Source organism: Diorhabda sublineata, chromosome 3 (assembly GCF_026230105.1).
Source record: "Diorhabda sublineata isolate icDioSubl1.1 chromosome 3, icDioSubl1.1, whole genome shotgun sequence".
In the NCBI taxonomy this organism is placed as follows: domain Eukaryota; kingdom Metazoa; phylum Arthropoda; class Insecta; order Coleoptera; family Chrysomelidae; genus Diorhabda; species Diorhabda sublineata.
The window spans coordinates 41,853,315-41,875,392 of record NC_079476.1 but is presented as its reverse complement, the minus strand read 5'-3'; the positions used below and the strand labels follow the sequence as shown (position 1 = coordinate 41,875,392).

At 31.1% G+C, this 22,078-nt stretch overlaps 5 protein-coding genes across 6 annotated transcripts in view; 3 read left to right on the top strand and 2 right to left on the bottom strand.

Annotated features, from left to right (window-relative positions):
• The first annotated feature begins 1,428 nt into the window (after window positions 1–1,428).
• On the top strand, window positions 1,429–3,889 carry LOC130441457 (transmembrane protein 231-like). The gene is made up of 5 exons (XM_056775156.1): window positions 1,429–1,567; window positions 2,322–2,488; window positions 2,546–2,671; window positions 3,309–3,537; window positions 3,627–3,889. Exons 1-5 carry the CDS (start codon window positions 1,429–1,431, stop codon window positions 3,887–3,889), a joined length of 924 nt encoding a protein of 307 aa, XP_056631134.1.
• Window positions 3,890–4,820: 931 nt separating this feature from the next.
• On the bottom strand, window positions 4,821–6,105 carry LOC130441455 (mitochondrial import inner membrane translocase subunit Tim21). The gene is made up of 3 exons (XM_056775155.1): window positions 5,623–6,105; window positions 5,321–5,555; window positions 4,821–5,053 (listed from the first exon to the last, which is right to left on the bottom strand). Exons 1-3 carry the CDS (start codon window positions 5,910–5,912, stop codon window positions 4,913–4,915), a joined length of 666 nt encoding a protein of 221 aa, XP_056631133.1. The 5' UTR covers window positions 5,913–6,105; the 3' UTR covers window positions 4,821–4,912.
• Window positions 6,106–6,357: 252 nt separating this feature from the next.
• Window positions 6,358–13,654, top strand: LOC130441454 (solute carrier family 66 member 2). Of its 2 annotated transcripts, XM_056775153.1 has the most exons (5): window positions 6,388–6,700; window positions 6,758–6,894; window positions 7,359–7,424; window positions 10,462–10,678; window positions 11,560–13,654. In XM_056775153.1, the coding sequence occupies exons 1-5, from the start codon at window positions 6,498–6,500 to the stop codon at window positions 11,750–11,752; spliced, it is 816 nt and encodes a 271-aa protein (XP_056631131.1). In that variant the 5' UTR covers window positions 6,388–6,497; the 3' UTR covers window positions 11,753–13,654. The 2 variants fall into 2 exon arrangements, with proteins under 2 accessions (XP_056631132.1, XP_056631131.1); XM_056775154.1 differs by lacking the exon at window positions 7,359–7,424 and having other exon boundaries at window positions 6,358–6,700.
• Window positions 13,655–15,470: 1,816 nt separating this feature from the next.
• LOC130441600 (PITH domain-containing protein GA19395) lies at window positions 15,471–16,607 on the top strand. Its single transcript, XM_056775348.1, has 4 exons — window positions 15,471–15,761; window positions 15,859–15,980; window positions 16,037–16,141; window positions 16,254–16,607. The coding sequence occupies exons 1-4, from the start codon at window positions 15,579–15,581 to the stop codon at window positions 16,468–16,470; spliced, it is 627 nt and encodes a 208-aa protein (XP_056631326.1). The 5' UTR covers window positions 15,471–15,578; the 3' UTR covers window positions 16,471–16,607.
• Window positions 16,608–17,928: 1,321 nt separating this feature from the next.
• Window positions 17,929–22,078, bottom strand: part of LOC130441599 (transforming growth factor-beta-induced protein ig-h3) — a 57,028-nt gene continuing 52,878 nt past the window's right edge. Inside the window, exon 6 of the mRNA XM_056775346.1 lies at window positions 17,929–21,224. Within this exon, the coding sequence (XP_056631324.1) occupies window positions 20,914–21,224 (311 nt within the window). The 3' untranslated portion in view covers window positions 17,929–20,913. The remainder of the gene's footprint in view (window positions 21,225–22,078) is intronic.

The window sequence follows — 22,078 nt, the reverse complement described above, 5'->3', positions numbered from 1 at the left end:
AAAGATATGGCTTCAAAATGGAGTTTCGATGAAAACCAAGATCAAATTAATGAAACTCAAGAAAAAGGACAAGGAGATGCATCAACTGAGCAAGAAAATACAAATATGTCTGTAGAACCATTGTCGACTGATTAAACCTTTATTTTAATCAAAAAAATTTGAAATCATTTTTATTTTTACTTTATTTCTAGACATAAAGCGATGAAAATTATTGGAAATCACATTATAATATTTTTTTTAATATTAACATTAATCATAGATATATATTTGATATTTGAGGTTTCTAACCTAAAACAAGATTTTTATCAGTTTCCGAACGTCGTCATTAAAATCAAAATACAACCTACAAAAACTATTATTTGATTACCAGCACACAATTATTCTACGCCCAATTTAAATGGCAACAAGCTATTTTTTCGAAACATAAATGTTGAAACTAGACCAAACCCGTTTATATCTTAAATAAGTACATCAGTACCAAAAAACATTTTCAATAAATAACTCTAGGTAAAAGCTACCATCTTGAACCTGCCCACGACTAAATGCATGTCTGTTTGATTCGACTTAAATCCTTTTAGCTTAATTTTCCTAAGGTTGAAAATTAAAACTTTCGTATCCAAATTGACGTTTGGCGTTTTCTAATTCTAATTTCATTACGGTATGTCAAAAAGGTTGTTTTTAATGTTCGATGTTAACTAAATCAAGATAAAACTTATTGTTGTTCGTAATCTTATTCAAAATGGCGGAAATGTTTGAGTAATTCCATAGAAACAGCACATCAATAGGTAGACGTGACAGACAAGAAAATTTCTTTTTTAGACGACGCCATCTGAAAGTTGTTCGTTCTGTATTCATTTACATAATACCGAAAGTTGCGTTTCGAGTGTTCCGTGTAGTGAAAATGACAGTTCCGTATTGCAAAACACTTTCGGGACGCTCTGGAGTAGACAACTTCAATGTTGACAGTTGACAGTTTCACTTTGATGATATTACATAACTTTCTTCCACCACAAATACAAACTTGCAGTCTTTGACATACAAATAACTATTTCTACCTACAGTCTCGCTCCTGTTGCCAAATCAAGTACTAGCTAGAACTTTTGTATAACTAATTTATTATTATTCGCACATCTACTGTTGTATAGATATATGTATATAATTACAACCCTCTTATTAATAATTTTCAATACAATGCTGGTAACTGTCTCGCTACCTAAAATTACGCAACAACAATTCGAATGGTGGTGGTAATTCCCACGGCGACGAAGGTATCTCAAAATTACGAACCAGTGATTTTTTCACGTTTGCCAAAATCGTAATCTATTTTTTAATTTGTTTGTATTATTAGAGTCAATTTCCTAGCAACGACTTACCCATCGATGTCAACATTTCATATTGTTATGACATTGATACGAACGGCAACAAACAATGGTTGTTTTAGAAGTTTTTACAAAAAGCATTAAAATAAAATACAAAAGCACCTTAGTTTCAAAAGCCACTTTCGTCGCTTTAATAATTTGGTCGTTGAGGATAATTTTACCATTTTTGATCGCATACAAAACCGGGGGTAAGTTCTCTACTACTGATTATATTCATAACCTACATATATGTAATAATCCTATATGTACACTTTATCTATACTGCGCATATTCGAGCTGGAACCTCGGAGGATATCATATTCTGTCTTCCTTAGTCAGAACAGCTTCCAATTATAGAAACTGTCCATTAAATTATTACATATATGATAACCTAAAAATCAGCGTCGGATTTAGGGGGTGTCTGAGGGGGGCTGAAGTCCCAGGCCTTACAAATATCGAAACTTTTTCGAATGTATATTTAGCCTACATATTGCTCGACACCTATAGTAATACAGAAAGGTCATTATCAATTTTAAAAAGAATAAAAATCGAGAAATAAATGTTGTAAATCAAAATTTTATATAGTTTATGAAATAGGATTTTTTCTACGCCCATGTCTGTAAACGTCAAAAATCGCACTGTCAACATTTCTTGTAAATGACATTTGGCAATAACAATGAGATCTCATAACATAATGCGTTTTGAGAATAAAACTTATTGGTTTAATTAAATTACAATTACACTTTATTTACGTAAGACTTTATTTGGTATATTTACACAAATTTAGTAAATTACAAAACATAAAAACTTTTAGCATTAGCGAGATATATTTAGGATTGAAAGAGTGATGCCCCTGAATGTAGGCAGCACATTATGCAATTTTCGTAGCATGTTTGTTATTTAATAGAAAAAAATAAATGGGCGTAGAAAAAGTATTGGCGTTGGCAATCGAAATATTTTCAGGTCTATGGTTAAAAAGTGATAAACACTTCGAACAACCGGAAATTAACATACTGGGGGATTATATTTTAATCGGCGAGGCGTATAACGCCGAAAAACCTATTATTTGCAGCACGTATGGATTTTATAAAAAATATTTGATAGGTTTAGATCGTTGTTCATCTATTAAGGTAATAAATTCAGGTATTATAATCCTCATTGATGTAATATAACTTTAAATATTTTAGTTAAGGGAAATTGATAGAAATTTTGATAAAAAACCAGACGAATTAGAATTGGAGATAAATGTAATCGTTGATATGTACAAATTGAGTTCCATTCATATCGTACTTCCGATAAAATATGAACTAAATGTAAATATTGAAACATTTTTATTAATTATTTTGATGTAGCTTGTTAATACGTAAGCCTCTCATCAACTTTTTGTGTCAACTCTTCATTCATAACACTAAGTCATCTAGATCATCATTCATGAAATCATACCATCACTATAAACTTCAAAAAGTTCTCGATGAATTTCAGCAAGTCGAATTCATATTGTTTATAAACCCAATAGACTACAGGACCGGCCTTGCTAGGCCAGGCAAGAGATCAATTTCCAAATAAAGTTTAAACTGCGTTAATGATCGTATATATGTTTAGTGATTTGTGATTTTCCAAAAAAAATACCTTCTGGAACAAAACATGTTGACTTATACAGTTGTAAACACTTTTTAAATAACACACACCTTATTTGGGAAGTAAACTATAACAATATGACAGCCGTGACGTCACGCTCTGGTTGTCAAACACCAAGCCGTGACAAGAGACGTAGTAATGAGAAAGTAAACCGTAGCCGACATTGAACTGACGTCGACATCACATGACAGGATGACGTATACAATGCACAATGGTGTCTTTAAAATAACCCTCGTAATATAAATAAATTGAAAAGTTTCTGTTTGATCTGATCTCGATTCCGATTTTATTGACAAAGTATTCCAATTTTAGATGTTATGTCCTTTGAAAATGCAGTCCTTGATTTATTTTCAATATTATTTCCAACAAGAGAAAGTGACCGAATTAAAAATTTTTGCAAATTTAAAGCTATTTCAAAATAGTGTTTTTATGTGTACAAAACAGTTTGCTAAATATTACGATAGACCTATTATAGAAGACCAATATGAAAGCAAACATTTTTTGATAGAAAATATAGTAGAAAGATATAATGATAGGAACGGTAAGAATTTTTTATTTTTGGGTATTAAGAACGAAATATGATTATTCGCATAAAAACATACCATTGATTTTGTATTTCTTGTTTTTCAGTATCAACGCATTTGACAAATATCTATACTTTTATCAAAAAAGAAAATTTGCAAACTTTCAAATTAAAACTAAATGTGAAATATCCTGAAGACAGTATCTATTACCGCCCAGGTTTCTGGCAAGTTTTGAAAATAGCGTGGGCTCAATATATTGCCATTTATCTAGTGATTGCTTGGTTATTTCAAAGATTCAATCGGTATATTTTCCGTCATAGGTTAGTTTGGTATTATGAAGAAAATCCTTTGAAAATAAAAACAATCTGAACAGGTTTTATCATTTCTTTATCTACTTGTTATGAACGATAATATCCTGTACAATTTATTATTGCATATTATTTATTTATAGAAAAATTGTTAACAATATACATTAGGGAAATTACATCGAAACGTAGGTGGTCAGTTGGTTGCAATGATTCATGTTTGACAGTTGACTTTTGAAATATTATTTGAATTTAAAAATTTGTTTATGTTATTAATGATTACATTTATTTTGTCTAAAAACTCATTAAGAATTATTGTAAATAATATCTTGAAATAACCTCACACTACCCTCTCACATGATTGAATAATGCATCGTCCAGTCAGCTGTCAAAATAAAACTGTTATTTAATAAACAAAATGTGCCTGCTGGTAAATCCACCACTGCCCAATATATAATTTATTGGTTAAGGAATTATTGTGAAATTTTCTGCTGTAATTGTATTTTGCGGGAAAAAGTTCATTGGTGAGAAAATTTAGTATAAAAAAGTATTTCAAGGTAATAGTTTTTAGTTTACCTTCAGTCTCTGAAGACGATAACTTGGTTGTCGAAACGCGCGTCAAACAGTGTTTTCATGAGTGTTGGTGTAGTGTAAACAGTGTGTTTAGTTTGATTAAGGACAAAATGCGGATTCCTCTCTGATTTTTATTAGATAGGGAATAAATGTGAGATTTCTTCCAAAGGGAATATGTTCATTGGTGGAAAAATTTCGGTACATTTGAGTAGGTTAAGTTATTAAGTTTTCCTTCATATAATTTGGTTATAGAAAGGCACTTAACATAGTGCAAATTTGAGTGTTTGTGTCCTGGTGAACAGTGTGTTTAGTGGTTTCTAAACTTCTAATTTAACACCTTTATTTCTATTTAAATCTGTTAGATTGTGTAATAAAACACAAGTTTTTTTTCCAAATTCCATTTAATAAAAAAAATACCAATATTAATATAGAAGATTATATTGCAGTCAGTCCAGTTTTAACAATAAACTCATTACAAATTCAACAAAACAAATTAAAATGAGACTTTTTGAAATTAATAAGTAATTTCTTCAAACGAAGTTACAGTTTCCGTAGGACTTGAATTGTGTCTATTGTCTTCTAAAACAATTACATTTTTAAGCATGTCATCGACTTGCAAATACATATATCTGTATTCATAATCACCAGCATCATTCTGAAAATGAATTCTTCAATTAGTAGTGTAAAAAAATTTGATTCTACTTGATTTTAAGTCTCTTCTGTTAAAAAATTAGTTTTTTCTAATAATTTTTTAAAGATAGATAAAAATTTTGACGTTTTGACTACTTCCAGTCTTTATCAGAATATTTTGGCTTTGGTTATTCAATTTCTATAAGGATGATAGGGATAATTATGATTTTTTATTCTTTTTTGTTTTTGTATGCACTTGCTTCAGAAGAACTATGAACAAAAAATATTTTACCTCGACCATATCCAAATTAACTGTCCCTGAGTGAAACGAGCCTTTTAAATGAAATTTCATCCTTAAATGTGGTCTACCATCTTTTCCTGTATAAATAACATGGGAAACGTGCTGTCTCCTACCTCTTCTTGTTTGTTCTCCATAAGCAGTAATCGGTTTACCTAACTTATCTTCTACTCTAGTATCAGCTAAACACTTTTTAACAGCTTTTGAATAAATATTATTCGGACTTTTGCTAAAATAGAAATGTAGATTACAACAAATCTAATATTCATATCACAATTTCCTCATAAAGCGAATACCTTGAAAACAATTCATTGAATACTGCATAAAATAAACTTCCTGTTACTACTAATCCAAAAGCAATAACTCCTAAATAAGATACAGTCTTCGTAGTTTCTTTTACTTTTTCTCCTAAGGGTTTTACATTTGTATCTAGTTCTGCCTTTGAAGATGATGTAGTAAGACTACCTCCTTTTTCTTTAGTTGATTGACATCTTACTGATATTCGATAGATTATAGGGCGTTGTAATTTTAAAGCTGCTCTGTAGTTTCTTCCTAAAATTGTTTGTACTAATTTGATCGGCAACATTATTTTTTAATAAAGTAAATATTGGAACATTTGAATATTCAGTATTGATGAGATTTTAATTGTCCTTGTGATCGAGAAACTATACAGAACATCCTACTAAAATTAAAATATAAATTTGGATATTGAAAATTATATCCGGAATTTTGACACTTTCTAACCTTAAATGTCCCTATTACATCTTCTTTTTTTATTAATATTGCCGTTTGAACTACAGATTAATAAAGTTCACAAAATTAAATCGATTGGAAGTACGCACCAAGTGTGTTTAATGATTTATACATCACTATTTGACTCCAATATTGATAATAAAATTTGTTTTCTGTAGATTCACTTCGATGACATTAACCATAGATAATTAATATAGCATTAGTATATACTTGCTCTATTATGTACACGAAGAGTACTATGCTAAACAAAGGTTATGCTACACGCATGACTTTTATGCATCTAATCAAAATTCCGTTCTTTTTATCCTGGCATTTGACATTTTGTGCATTGTAGCAATCTGACAGCCACCTGCTAAGTGACATAAATAGTGACTAGACAATGTTAAATTTATTCCCTGTTTAAAGAATTGAATCAAAAATGGATTGGGTAATATCAGACGAATTATCTTTAACTGTAGGAACAGTTGTTGGCTGGGTAAGTGCAGGAGCTATGATTATAGGTGGTGTCATCCCTTACATACCCCAATACAGACAGATACGAAAAACAAAAGATGCAGAGGGATTCTCTTTGTTAGTGTGTCTCGCACTTCTAATAGCTAATACATTAAGAATAATGTTCTGGTAAGTGTTTTTCCATATTATATTCTCGCGGATTCATTTAATTGTATGAATTTTAAGGTTTGGAAGGCATTTTGAATATCCTCTTTTGATTCAGAGCGTAATAATGAATTTCACTATGTTTCTCATGATTCATTTGTGCGTTAGGGTAAGAAATAGAAATCAGTTACTTCAGGCTAGGCAAAGGATTTTCACAGGTAAGTTTCAAGTATTTATAGAATCTAATCAATAATCAATAAAAATGCCTGTACTGAATATTATTAGAAATCTAATTATTACTATTAATACATTTTTTTTAATTGTGTAACTACTTTATTTCCATTTAAACAGTTTCTCATTGTTTATTAGACTTTTTGTAGTAATGTTTTAATATTTTTATATGTGTGATTATTTACATAATAAATATGAGTTGTAGTTGTAAAAACTAGTTTATAACTAAATTTTTGTGTTATAATTGTCTTAATAGTCATCATTTTGTGAAATAAGCTATAAAATTTCTCTTTTCCATATAAATTCACAATAATAACTACATTTTATTAGAAAATTTGAGAAAAAATACAGTTTTTTATGCTTTTTATGATTTTGCTTTATCCTTTATCCATAACAGTGCTTTTTATTATTTTGTACATAGTTACTAAATTTCCTTAATTATTTTTGACAGCAAAACCTCAGGAAGTACAGAGATTGCTTAATTCAAAACCTCGTAGTTCCTCGTGCAGTATAAGTGGTAATTTAGGCTTGCACCCTTTAGCTTGTTATTATTTAATACTAACACTTAATTTAATGCATAGTATCACTATTAATCACATAGTTCAAATATTGTCATGTCTGCTTATTTGCTTTCTAAAAATTTTCTGGGGAATTATGTTTCCTATCATTATAGGCTACATTTTGTTTTTCTTAGGATAACTTTCCATTTAATTATCATTTAATTCTAGTCTGGGTTTCTTTGAGCCTCCATCACATGAAAATTTCATAAAATTTGTACTTGTACTTCTACGAGGGTAGTATGAAAAGTTTTTGACCTAAAAAAAGTATACAAGGCGCTGGGCACTTTTTTTTGCAACGATCTAGATAACGGATTTTTTTGGAATATGTTCAGTATTGTCCCTTGAATTTAAATCCAAGTGGGTGTCATAGGGGAGCGCCTGCGTCAGACGACATCTTGAAAAACTCGTTTTATCGAATATCTCGAGAAAGGCGCATTGTACGACAAAAATAGTGGAAATCATTTTTATAGATAAAAATTTTTGCCATCTTTTTTATCTGAAACTTTTTTTTTGTAAATCTCATAGTTTTTTAATTCTAGCGCTTCAAACTTTTTACAATATGGATTTTGCTAAATTTGTAATTAATGGTTTATGATAAATTAAAAATTACAAAATGAGTTCTCTTACGTTCTATCTTTAGTCTCTGGAGACGATAACTTCCAATTACCTCTTGAAAAATTATACTATCATTCTTATCGAGGTCGGAATTTTTTAAAACGATCCTCGTATGCTTCTACAAAAAAACTGTAACTCACAAAATTTTCTTGAGTGATTATCAAACAACAATATCCGTACAAAATGAATGAAATTATCCAAATTTAGTTGAAAAGTTGTATAATTTTTAGGTTCAGGTGGAAAACTATTCAACTAATCCTCGTATGTTTGTGTCTAAAAGTTGTATCATTTTCATTACTCCGTTAGTGACGACCATGCACATATTTAGCTTCAAATTTTATAAACGCTGTTGTTATTCGTCAAATCTGCCTTTGATATTAGCCGGTATACATACGAGGTGCCATCAAAAAATATGGTGACCTAATTTTTTGAATCCATTTCAACTGATAAGTCTCATACTTTCGTGTGTCAGTTTGCTATTATAGTTCCTTTAGTATCTTGCTACAAATATTTGGATTAAAAATTTCTAAATTATTATTTTGTAACTTTGCCTAATTTACAATAGATTAAAAGTTATTTATTTATGCTGTGTAACAATTTGATCATAATATTTGAAGTTATCTTCGACTTTTACTATTTTTTTCATAGATAAATGTGGAATTTATGTTTTTAATAACCGTACAATTCGATTTTATTTTTAACAAAATAACAAATATCGTAGTTATCAATAATAATAATTACTCATAGCTTTTATCTGCGATATATTTAATACAAAGGTCAGAGATCTTAAAATAGAATTAGAATCAAAGTCGAGCCCTAATTCTATTAGGTCATATTCATTTATAGGACTCAAAGGTCTATAAAAGGGCGGAAACAAATATACTTTTCCATTTCCTCTAGTATACTTTATCATAGCAAGAAAATTATTATGTTTTAATTGATTTTGTCAATTTTTCTGTACATATTTCTAATTTGTATTTATAAAATTAACATGAGGGGTCAAAGTATAGTAAGTCATAATTACCAAATTCAAATAAAAGATTGTGGTAATTGAGGTTCAATTGTACTACTAGAAATGTTTTTAAACATATATATCAGACGATATTTTCTCAATAAATATTTTGTAATAATAATTTTTATAATTATAAATTATACTAATTAACGTATAAATATTAATAATACACTAAAAAGAACACTATTATTTCATTATTGATAATTTTCAACCTATAAACTATAATCATTTTGGAAGTAATGATAATTTAACTATACAGAGTGTCTCGAATAAGAATCAACACAGAGCAGAGGCGTATAGGGCGATGCAAAATATGAGGGTAAATTTTCTCTACACCAAGTTACACCCCTGAGAAGTTGTAGGGAGTCTAAGTAGAGTTTAAAATTTCAGAAAAATTTATTTCTTTGTAACACTTTAACTTGAAAATATCAATTATGAGACGGTCAAGGGTATTGAGTAATAAGTAGAAGACAATTGAACCATTCTTGGGGGTGACCATATGTTGGGCTCCCTATACGACTCTTGCTTTGTATTCCTCTGTATTGGTGACACCCTGTATATATTTAACTGGGATACAGTCTCTATTATAAATCATTGATGATTAGAAAAGTTAATTTTTCTTTCTAACTTTTTATTATAAAAATTCAATGATTGGTTGTATCTACGAGGTGTGGCTATTGAATAACGAGACTGGTGGTAAAATTTTTTTTTGATATTATATGTATATTCATTTATTATCACCTTCAATTTATACCCTTCCTCTATCCCTACATCGCTCCATGCGAATTTTCCATTGCTTCATACAGTGCAGGAAGTCTTTTTCTGTCTTCATCGCTTCAAAGGACTCAAAACTTGTTCGCGCGGTGCAAGATCCGGCGAATAAGGTGGTCTTACAATGAGATGTTGTAGAAACCTTTTGACTGACTGAAATTTTGACGTTTCGGCGTCTTCTAAACACGTGAAGGCGACAAAAATTCATGCCGTACACTGGTTTCAATAAATTATTAGTTTTTCCAAGTTTCAGAACAATCCGTTGATTACGACAAAACGAAAAACATCCCCTATTAAAAAAGAAGGAAACGGCTATACTGGTTTGTCTACAGAAATAGTACTCGATAGAAGCTAAACAACTGACAGTCGCTTATTTTTGGCGCATACTTACTTTTTTTGTAGCGGTGCTAGTTTCGTTACCAAATAGCCACACTTCGTAAACCCAAAAAATGGTTTGGCCAACGTTTCAAAGATCTTGCTGAACGTTTGGATTCGAACCGTAGAATACGATGGGATATATTTTTTGTCACACCTTTTATGAGAGTCGAATATTCGAGAGTATAATAAGAAAATGTTCGTTTCAATTTTGTTTCTAGATTTTGATGCCAAGTACTTTTGGAATTGGACGGATTTTCAATCGTACCTGGATTGTATGTTGATTTTCACGATTGCTACGTCATTATTGATGTACATATTCATAGATTATTTAATATTTGTCGAAACCGTCGGATTTTTGGCGTTGTTCACGGAGGCTATGTTAGGAACGCCTCAATTAATTAAAAATTATAGAAATAAATCGACGGAAGGGATGAGGTATGTAATAAAGAGGTCGGTAAAAGTCAGGCAACGCTCATAAGACTGGCAACGCTGTCGAATCTTTTCATGTTTCAGTCAGTTGTGCTTTTGTTTCAACAACAATTTCCGAACTACCGCTATCAAGTCGTTCAACAATGGGGAATACGTACTTAAAAACGGGCTCTGTTGCAGACGACCTGTATCTGAAGTAACTTACGAAAATATGGAAACAGTGGCGCTAGTGTTAGTTGATCAGTCGAACCAATGCATTATCGAATTTTGCGAGTGGTACCTCGGATGCAGTCAGGACGATCCGCGGTACCAACAATCCATTTTATGGTCGGATGTAGCTGAATAAATGCGTGTACTGGAACGACCAGCATCCATACGTCTTTATTGAAGAAGAATTAAACCTGTGTGGTGTATGTGTGACTTAGCATGCGGGTGGTCTCGTGGGTCCGTATTTTTGGAGGATTAAAGTTTTCTGGGAATGCCCGAAGAAGATTTAGGTGGGCAGATATACAGCGATTGAACACTCGCGAACATGTTCATTTTAAATACTAAATAGGCAAACGAGGAGTGGCCCGCGCTGTCATGTGACCTGACACCTTGTGATTTCTCCCTGCGGGACTTTCTGAAGGACCGCGTTTTTGTAAAAGGACCACGATATTCGTAAATGCAATTAAGGAAGAATTTGAAGGACAGTTTCGCCGTCTTTCCGTCGAGAAACGTTGCCGTAAATTCATTGTTCAAAATGTTCATCAATTTGAACACTCACAGTTCACTTTTTGTAATTTCTTTTGACGCTGCATTTTTGTAAATTTGTTGCTTGACTTATGCCGACTTCTGTACGAAATCCATCGGATAAAAATCCTCGATTGATTATGATTTATTTCTAGCATCAGTATGGTGGTGATGTGGACTTGCGGAGACATATTTAAAACTTCGTATTTTTTATTGCGCGACGCTCCGTTGCAATTTTGGATATGCGGTTCGGTGCAAGTAACGGTAGACTTACTGATATTACTTCAAGTTTTCATTTACCGCGGTAATATCGATCCACCGCGACCGACGCCGCATCGGATCGATTGAGTAGTTATCATATGGACGCAGGGCGAGAAAATCAACAAAGAAATCAACAATCCCCCAATAGCGGGCATCATTAACGATAATAAAATCGATAAAAAAGTTAACGGCGACACCGAACTAAGTGAATCGGTAAATAACAGCGACTCTAGTGCCGATACGGGTATCAATACCGCCGAGGAAAAATTTAATTGTACCGCTAACGTCGAGGTGCATAAAGAACATTTTTATTCTAATTCTAGTAAGGCTGTTAGTAGAGATAGTATTGTAGATATTGTTAATAACGTAGAGAGATTGGGGGTGAACGGTGTTATGAAACGCGTCTCTTATAAAGAACGCGCTAAAAATAAAGTAAACAAACTTATCCACAGGCATACGTTATGACGTTTACCTATTTCCGGAACAAAAATTTCGTTTTCTTATTCTGGCTTCCTTTCGCTAATTGCGTTCTTCCTAATATAAAAAGTATTTTATCAACTGAAATGTAATGTATGTAATTCAACGTGCAAAAGTGGAAACGCACGTAACCGGACGGCGCAACATGAAAATTTGAAATAAGTCTTTAAATTTTGGTTGGTGTTGCCGAATTATTCCTCAAAGCGATAATTTGAGTTTGTGCTTTTATCTTGGATTGGAAAATTAAATGTAAAAAAGGGGGAAACACACGTAACGGCACCGCAAGTCGGCTAAACTATGTCGAATATTTGAAATAAATCTTTTTAATGTCATCGATAGCGTTGAAATTGTTGTTTCCTAAAGCGACAAATTAATTTTGGGGTTGCATCTGGTAAGGAAATTTAACGTGTAAAGCCGGAAACACACGTATCCGGACCGTAAATTGACGACACAACAAGAAAATTTGAAATAAGTCTCAAAATTGGATCAAAAAGTCTCAACATTTTGTTTGGTGTTATCGATTCGATCAAAATTATTCCCCAAAGCGATTTTTTGAGATGGTGCTTCAATCTTAGATAAAAATTAAATCTATAAAGGGGGCTTCACACGTGACGGCACGCGAAATTTGAAATAAGTAGTAAAATTGTTCCCAAAATCGACAATTGGAACTTTTATGGGAGAATCTGGGATGGAAATTGAACGTTTAAAGGGGAAAAACACGTAATTTGAGTTGTTCGTTGACTCAGGATGGAAATTAAATGTATAGAAGTGTAAACACGTCAGTGGATTGCAAATCGACGGTACTACAAGAAAATTTAAAATTAATCCCAAAATTTTCATTTCAATCACTGATGGGGTCAAAATTTTTGTTTTCTAAAGCAAAAATTTGAATTTGTCGTTGACTATGGGATAAAAATTAAACGTATAAAGGTGGAAACACACGTAACCGGACAGTAAATCGACGGTACTACGGAGAAATTCGCATTAATATCAAAATTTTCTTTGACATCATCAATTGGATCAAAAGCAACCATTGAAGTTTGTGATTTATTTAGGGATCGAAATTGATCGAGTATAGGTTGAAACACACGTAACAGTACAAAAAATTCGAAATAAATCTCAAAATTTTCTTTGATGTCATCGATAGGAAAATTATTGATAATGTTCGTTTAGGTAGTACGTTATAATCATGAAAATTAACCGTCCGGTTTGCAATTTACTAGCCGCGCGGTACCGTGACGTGTGACTGTGTCTTAATTCCTTCAACGATATTAAATCATTACCGAGAAGTTGTCTGCATTATATTTCATCGTAACTATGAAGTTTTCCTAATTGTTGATGCTACTCAAATTGTGCCATAACTAAAACTGTTTTTCCATGACAATCCGATTTATTAACGGTCTCCAATTCACTAACCGAGCGGTGTCGTTACGTGTATAAGGGTCCTAAGTCACAAAAGCAATTGTCGATACAGTCGTATCTTTTCTTCAGGAATATTAAGTTCATATTCTACTGAACAAAAAAAATAATTAACAATGTATTTTTCTTCAATTAATAATAGTTTTAAAATGCCTGCACGTGCACTTCGATCATATAAAACGTCACCGTTTGGTTTGAAATTTACTCGCCGCGCGGTGCCGTGACGTGTGACTGGGTCTTAACTCCTTCAACTTCGAACTTCTGATCGCTTTAAAAATTCTTGAGTATTGTTAGCTGAATAGATTTAAGGCAATAAGGTTCTTCAGCCTCTTATTAAGCAATATAATCAACTATTTGTTTGTTTTTACTTTTCAATTTGAGATAAACCAACCCTAAGTCGTGTGTATATAAATATGAAAACAGGTTGTATCTACAGGGTATTCTTTATAAGTTCCAAAGTTGGCGATTATGTTTTTTTAATGTAGTTGTTATTTTTGTTTTACAAAATAAAATATTGAATATGCAAAACTTGATATCTTTAAAAAAAATTTATATTTCATCTGTTTGAAAATAATACTTTCATTATTTAAAAATAAATATTTTTTTTGATCATTTCATTGTTTAAATACTACGCATATTTTCCTACAAATTGTTTTTTTTTTCTAATCGAACTATAATGAAAAAAATTAGCGAAAAAAAAATTTAATATACGAGGTTTGTCCATAAAATAAGGTTGAAAACGAATTTCCTCGAAAGGAAAACATTGTCGTTGAATAATACATATTTGGAAAGCGAGACCTGGATGTTGAACAGCTGGTAAATATTTGGGAACGGAGGATTTTACAAACACGGAGCTCTACCGGCTCTTTGAAGACACCAGACAGAAGTCAAGGGGGCTAGACCACTTGGAGCTTATGTCTGAGATACGGGTGGTGCGCAAAGGGTATCTGCAGAAGTCAGAGGGTTGGTAAACGCCTGGGTGACCGCGCAAACGATGACTGGATGATGCCGAAGAGGATCTTTGGGAGCTAGGTGTGAGTGGGTGGAGACGCCGAGCGTTAGACTGTGATCACTGGAAGAATATGACAGACAAGTATAATGATTAACCATTCTATTCGTGATTGTCCACTCAAGAAGTAACTATATACACGTTATCATCCAAAATGTAACGTTAATCATTGTCATTTATTCTCAAAAACTAGAATTGTCTCAGTATAAAAAAATCACACTCACAACTAATTTATAATAGTTATTTGTTGAAAAACGAATTTTTCGTATGAATGTTTAAGTTGGGTATCAATACGACCATTAAAAAATATTTTTTCTAAGAATTTTCAGTTGTAATAAAAGTTTTCAGTATGTTAATTCAAAATTTGTTACTCTGACAATTTTTTCACTAGTGGGTAGGCAACACAAAATACAATTTTTTGTTTTAATATTAACATCGCTTTGACTGAAAATATTAAATTTTTTTGTCAATCTTATCATTAATCGTAACCGATGGTAGGAAAAAGTCATGATGATTTAGTTAATTTAATTCTTATTGTAGCAAATAACCGAGGACTATGACACAACTCATAGGGCGATCTGCTTTCATTAATCTCACACAATATAGTTTTGTGACGTCATAAATTACAGCAAGCGTGTAGCCATTATATGAAAGCTTTCACCTTGATTATATTGTCAAGAGCCAAGGTCATATTAAGTACAATTAATGTCTTTGTTTCTTTTGAGTAGATCCGTTTTAATTTTTAAGGTTCGTTTCTCAAGTTGTGCTTACAATTTCTTTCAAACTTAAAAACCTACTCACATTTTATTTACGTAATAATGAGAGGTAATGTCATGCAACTTCTGACGCTAGAAGACAGTCTGACAGATTTGATTAAGTAGACCGTCCTGTGCTGTGTGAAAAAGTCCTTGGCAAATAATAGCTTTTTCTATGAAAAGTTATTAAAAAAAGAAGACGAAATTACATTGTTCTATTAGTGAAGTTTACATTAACATTAATAAACAAATCATGGCGCCGCACGGTAAGTGTTGTGGAGATTCATCTCATCATCTTGAATCGGATGAAATCGGAATTCATTACAGTTTATATAATAAAATAGATAAAGAAAATTTGGAATGTTTAAATGAAACTACTGAAGGATCTGGAAAAACCGTATTTAAACCATGGGAAGAACGATTAAACTTCGAAATGGTAAACATTTGTATTTTTGACAGTTACATATAATTTTAAATATAATATTGCTTTCTTATTGTTATGAAATTAATAAATTAATGAATTGAAATAACAGTTCGTAGAATCAGACGCAGATGAAGAATTATTGTTCAATATTCCATTTGTCGGAAACATTAAATTAAAAGCTATAAAAGTTATAGGAGAAGATTCAGATACACATCCTTCTAAAATGAGACTGTAAGTTAGGTTTACTTATAATATAATATAGCTTTTTTTATAAATTATTTGCGCAGGTTCAAGAATCGTCCATCTATGACTTTTGATGATACTAGTTGTACAGCTGATCAAGAATTCGAATTGGTTCACGATACCAATGGAATCGCCGAATATGTAACAAAGTAAGTACGATGTATGGAATGTAATACAATAATTTTTCGTTTAAAATAAGTTAAAACTTAGTAGTAGATGTTTTTTTTTTAAATGTAATATTAATAAATTGTTTTTTTATAGGGTTGTGACTTTTAATAACGTAAATCATCTAACGTTACATTTTCCTAGTAATTTTGGAGCGAGTTCAACCAAAATTTACTACATAGGTCTAAAAGGGGAATATTTCGAAGCACATCATCACGGTGTGACAATTTGTACATACGAGGCAAGACCGATGCCACAAGATCACAAAAATCCTTTAACTGAATTTTCTGCAGGTCAATTAGGTGGTCAATAATTTTGCCGTTTCATAAGACTAAATATTATTTGGCTGTGAATGTCTAATTGTCGTATCCATAGAAAAAAATTTTTTTCTTAGAAAAATGTGTCAAATTTTTTTTCAATAACATAAGTGAATAAACAGATTTTGAATTATGTGACTTTTTTTCTACTAATAGTTTAATATACAAGGTGAAAAATATATATGGAAAACATTGTTTAAGTTACAATTATGGGATTTGGTATTAAGCCTCAGGGTGGGTGTAAAATCAGTATTAAGTTGAGGGTTGTCATCTGTAAAGTTTGTTAATCAGTAAAAACATGAGAACCCCGGGTTTTAGAGTCCAGAAAAGATTTAAAAACAGAGTCAATCCATCTTTTCATCTAAAGGTTGGTTAGAAAGGGTTTATCTAAGGCACACACCAAACAAACGGGAAGACAAGGGTGTATATTTCTGTAGCCACCATAGCTAACCCTTAACAAGAAGAGAAAAGAGTGAGAAAATCATTTCCCAAAACACCTTTCCAATATCGTTGGGTTTCTCCTTTCTCTTTATACCGCTGCAGAAAATGCGTTTAAGCGTGTTAAGTTCTGCTCAAACCTGAGATTTGGTACCATCTGGCTGAAATTGTGTGCCGTTCATGAATGATTTATCCACGCTGATATCCAATTTTTCAACCATATCGTGTAAAGTACCGAGTCGCTATCTTAAAATGATTTTCTATACAGCACTTACATTCTCATCAGTAATACTTGTTTTGAGGCGCCACCACCGCAATTGCTTGAGTAATTTTCGTTAAATTTCCGGAGATTTTATATTATCTTTGACCGCAAAACCTACATCCTTACTCGTGATTAAAGTGTATTTATCAAACAAAAATAGTAAACCAAAACAATGATCAGTGCGTGAACAGCAGGTGAACACTCCGGGCGAAACGCGGACTGGTATCGTTATAGGTTGAAATCAATGGCACCATAAAATACCATAAATAAAAAGCCGCGTGGGAGAAGCTTTCCTAATATGCTTAAATCTTTACTAGACTGGAATGTTTGTAATTTGTAATGATGCCAAGATGGTGCCGCTGACCCATAGAGTTAATATTAAAGATAGAGAGCGCCTTGTGAGTTGAATTGTACTATTTGAAGAAATATAACCATGTAAGACGGATGGACGAGAACAGATTTCCGAGAATAGTCCTAGAAAACAACTCGCCCGGGTCAAGGCCTCCCGGGAGACCACTTAAAAGGTGAAAAGATAGTTGGCAATCCACCTCTCAGGAAAAGATGTAGAGGCAGCTTCAGAATTAACAGATCGACAGATCTCCAAGAAGTAAAAGAAGAAGACGAAGAAGAAGAAATACAAAGAGTGTCTGTATACATGTCTTTAATATTAACTCAACCATATTAATGAAAAAATAAATGTTTCGTTTGGTCTCCTTTCCTGGAAACATAGAACTAATGAAATAAATAACGACAGTTTACTTTTAAGAACTTTATTAAATAATTCAAATATAAAATGTACAAAGTAGACTTGATGAAACGTAAGGTTAGAAGAAAATGTTATTAAAAAAATAAGCGAGAATGAAAATTTTTGTACTAGAGTATTGGGAATATATATATCTTCATCCTAAAGTATTATAAACATTTATTATTATATAATAGAATTACACAACATTTATCTAAAGTGGAAAATTGTCAATGAAAATTCAGGTAAGTTAAACATGTTATAATTTTGAGTAAGGTTTTAAAAATGGAAAAAAAGCATATTTTCGTGATTTTTTTGCGGCGACATGAGTAATACAATGTTATTAAATTTGATTACATATTATTGTACAACTTTTAAAGTATGTCAGACAAAATTTTTAATAAAAAATATTGATAAATAAGCTGGTGATGGTGAATCTCCAGAGGCGCCTTAAGAAAAGTGGTTTTGCGGTAAACGCATCAATTGAAATAAAAAAATTGATATACATTGAACAGCAAGAAGAAATACTGTGAATCAGGATTCACATTTATTTTCAATGACAGTTTACAAAAGAAAATTTCACTTATAAATATAGTACAAATGTACCTGTTTGTCCATTTACGAACTCCCACCGATTTAATCTATTAACTATGATAACAAACATTAATTTTTATATAGAAATATAAACCGATTTACAAAATATTTGCAAATTGTTCTAAACATTCATCAGTCATTGTTTTTTTCTTCTTCTAAATATAAATAATTAATTCTAAAATTAATAATACGTAACTAGAATAACTGAAGTATCATCATATGTACATAATATATATTATATTCATGTTATTTAGATATTGTTTTTTTATTATTTAAAATATAGTTGATTACTTTGTCGGTTACACTATTTTAATGATAAAATAAATTTACTTATAATACACCGTACATCAATCATTATAACGAAATAATTTTTATTATGTTGATTATTTTAAACGTTTCTCAAATTATTTCATTACAACAAAAAATATGTGAGTAATTTGAAAAAGCAGATTTTTAGAAGTAGTGAGAAAGTTTGAATGATTTCATTTCCGTAGTTATCTTTCAATTTAAAAGAATTTGAATTCATTTGAAGACCTAATTTTTTTTATTCATACATTTCTTCAGGCCTCATTGATTTAATAATGGCGAAATTGAGTGTTGAGAGTCATATCTTAGCATGGAGGATCTAATGGAAGACCAAACTTTTTGTTAGAGGACACATTTCATTCACCATTGATGTGAACGAGCCAATTATCATTGATTAAAAATCATTTGAGGTTTCTCAGCGTTAAACATGGAACAGCTGAAGAATTATCATTCAACATCATTAACGATTCTGCTAGAATAAAGGATAGAAAGACAAAGTTTTAATTTGAAACTTTTGATGGAAAAGCTTGTTAATTATTAAACATATATTAATTTGTAATGGTTCGAGGTTTAAGATTGTTTTATCTTATGTTTATTTTTATTTTTTGAATGACTAATTAGTTTAAAAATAGTTCAAATATTTCGTTTACAAGTACTATAACTGATAGTCAAATTAATAGTTCAATTAAACATTTTACTTACCAAAATGTTTATAAGTTATAAATTAAATGGTTTTATGTAGCAAAAATTACTTATTTCGAATGTAGCTGTGTAACAAATATTGTGTGTTATTTATTTTAGATTATATTGCATTTTTTGTTTGTCCTGTAAGTCCTATTAGTCTAGATTAAAGCTTAGCTCATTCCACGAATTTCTACATGAACTTTGGAAATATGAAACATTGTGCCAGTTCAAGAATTTCAATTCCCGATTTTGTAGATTTTTCCACAGGGATGAAATCGGGACCAAATTCTACCCCGGGGTACAAAAAGTATCTCAGCAGCCCTGCCAATGATTATACTGTATATTTATTGGTATAAAATCAAAATACTTATATTAATAAAAGCTATGTGGTATAAAGATAAATTTTTTAGCTGAGAATAAAGAAAAAACCAAAACGTAAAGTTGAGATAGGGGAATGACGAAAAGTAGTGTCAAGTAGAGATCTGGAGACCTTGGAACAAAAAAGGAGTGGTGTCCAAATAAAATAAACATTTTTTTTCACACAAGTTTTGTAATAAATGTCTAAAAAAGTATTTATTGTAATGGCTCTTCTTTTATAAAGACCCTGGGACTGTAGCCTAGGAAGTACTTCTCTAAATCTCCACTTGGACTCAATACAGAAACCTAAAAAATGCAGCCTAACAATCGGAGGAAATATACTTACTAATTTGGAAAAGAAAATCCGTAGGTCATGATGAAATTACACCAAAGAAATAAGAAATAAACTTTTCCATTTACTAGATTTCATATCTGATATAGAATAAAGATTAAATGGGATTTATTACCTTTACATAAGAAAGTAGATAATACAGATTGTCCAAGCTATAAGAGTATTACGATATTAAGTTCAGTGTTCAAATTTTTTGGAAAGATTCTTCAACTAAAAGAATTACAGAGTACTTATTGTGAAGGTGTTCAAGATCACATCCTTACAGTCAGACAGTAAAAATATGCTGTTTTTTGGATGTAGAGAAAGCGTTTGACATTATCCACAAGCTACAAAAATGGTCTAGTCTATAATAATTGAAATCGAATATCAAATATTATGAAGAACGTTAGAAAATTGGAAAAAAAATAAATTTATAGCTTAAGTCATTTCAAAAATGAATGAATAATTTTTTATTCATGTTTTTAGAGACCTCAAACTTGACGTTACTACAAACCTATTCAAATAACGAACCAAAAAAGTTATTTAAAATATTAATAATGATACACAGCGCATCCCCACTACTTATTCACAAAAAACTAATACAGTTTGGTTATTTTTCTGAAAACCAACGATTTTAGTCAATATTTTATTAAATAAAAGCATTTTTTTTGGAACAAATTAAACGAATTTACTAATAAAAATAGTTCAGCAACCTATACACAACATTATTTTACTGTACTGGTACTATCAAGGGTAGTACTTGCGATCTCAGTTTCATTATCGTTATTAAATCCATCGGCGAATAATACATCCGGCATGGAACCAGTTTCTTCGGCTATTTCTTCTGGAATTTTCTCAACAAACGCCGGTGTGGTCCAAGCGGCAGCTCGGGTTGATGTTGATTCTGTCGAAGTACTAGTTTGAGGAAGCGTGTTAATTGTCATAAACAATACCGTGTCTATATAATACATCGTTCCTAAGTTGTAGACGAAAACTTCACTTTCCACTATTTTTGCTTCGTTCACGTATACTTCTTCTAAAAAAAGAAAAAAATATATCAACATTTCATGTGTTCAAAACCGGATTTCTATATATACAGGTTGCCCCACGACGAGTTAAAATTATCTGTATAAATGGCGAAATACTTATGGTAAAATCATTCCTACGTTTCTGAACACCCTGTGTATTAATACATTTTTGAAATCTACGTGAAATTTTAGTATACTTTTGTCTAAACACTTTTTTCGAAGAATGCATCCTTTTTGAGTTATTAATTTTTTTATAAAAAATTTGATCGTTGCAGACTTTTATAAATAATATTTTTACGAGGATACCCTTAAAGTTGTAAAAATGGTTTCTGTTCGGTTGCTTTTAATAAGGTCAGACGTATTTGAATCTATGTTGAAAAATTTCATACAGGGCGTGTATAAAAAGTTTTCAAAGTTTAACTTCATAAATATCAAATTTCTTTATTTTCTTAAATAGAACCACCCGGTTTTTTCTATTTTATTGCATTCAGGGGTGAAAAATAAGGCAAATTCATGTATACCTAAGCATTACCGTTAACCAGATATTATTAAATGTTTTCTGTAACTTTTTAGAGATGCAGTTGTGGTCTAAATTTTATTTAAACTTTGAACACTTTTTATACACACCCGGTATAAAATAAAAAATTTCTCAACATAGATTCAAATACGTCTGACCTTGTTAAAAGCAACCTAACAGAAACCATTTTCATATCTTTGGGGGTGTCCTCGTAAAAAAATAATTTAAAGTGTCTGGAAAGGTCAAATTTTTTACAAAAAAATTAATAACTCAAAAAGTATGCATTTTTCGAAAAACGTTTTTAGACAAAATATACTAAAATTTCACATAGATTTCAAAATTGTA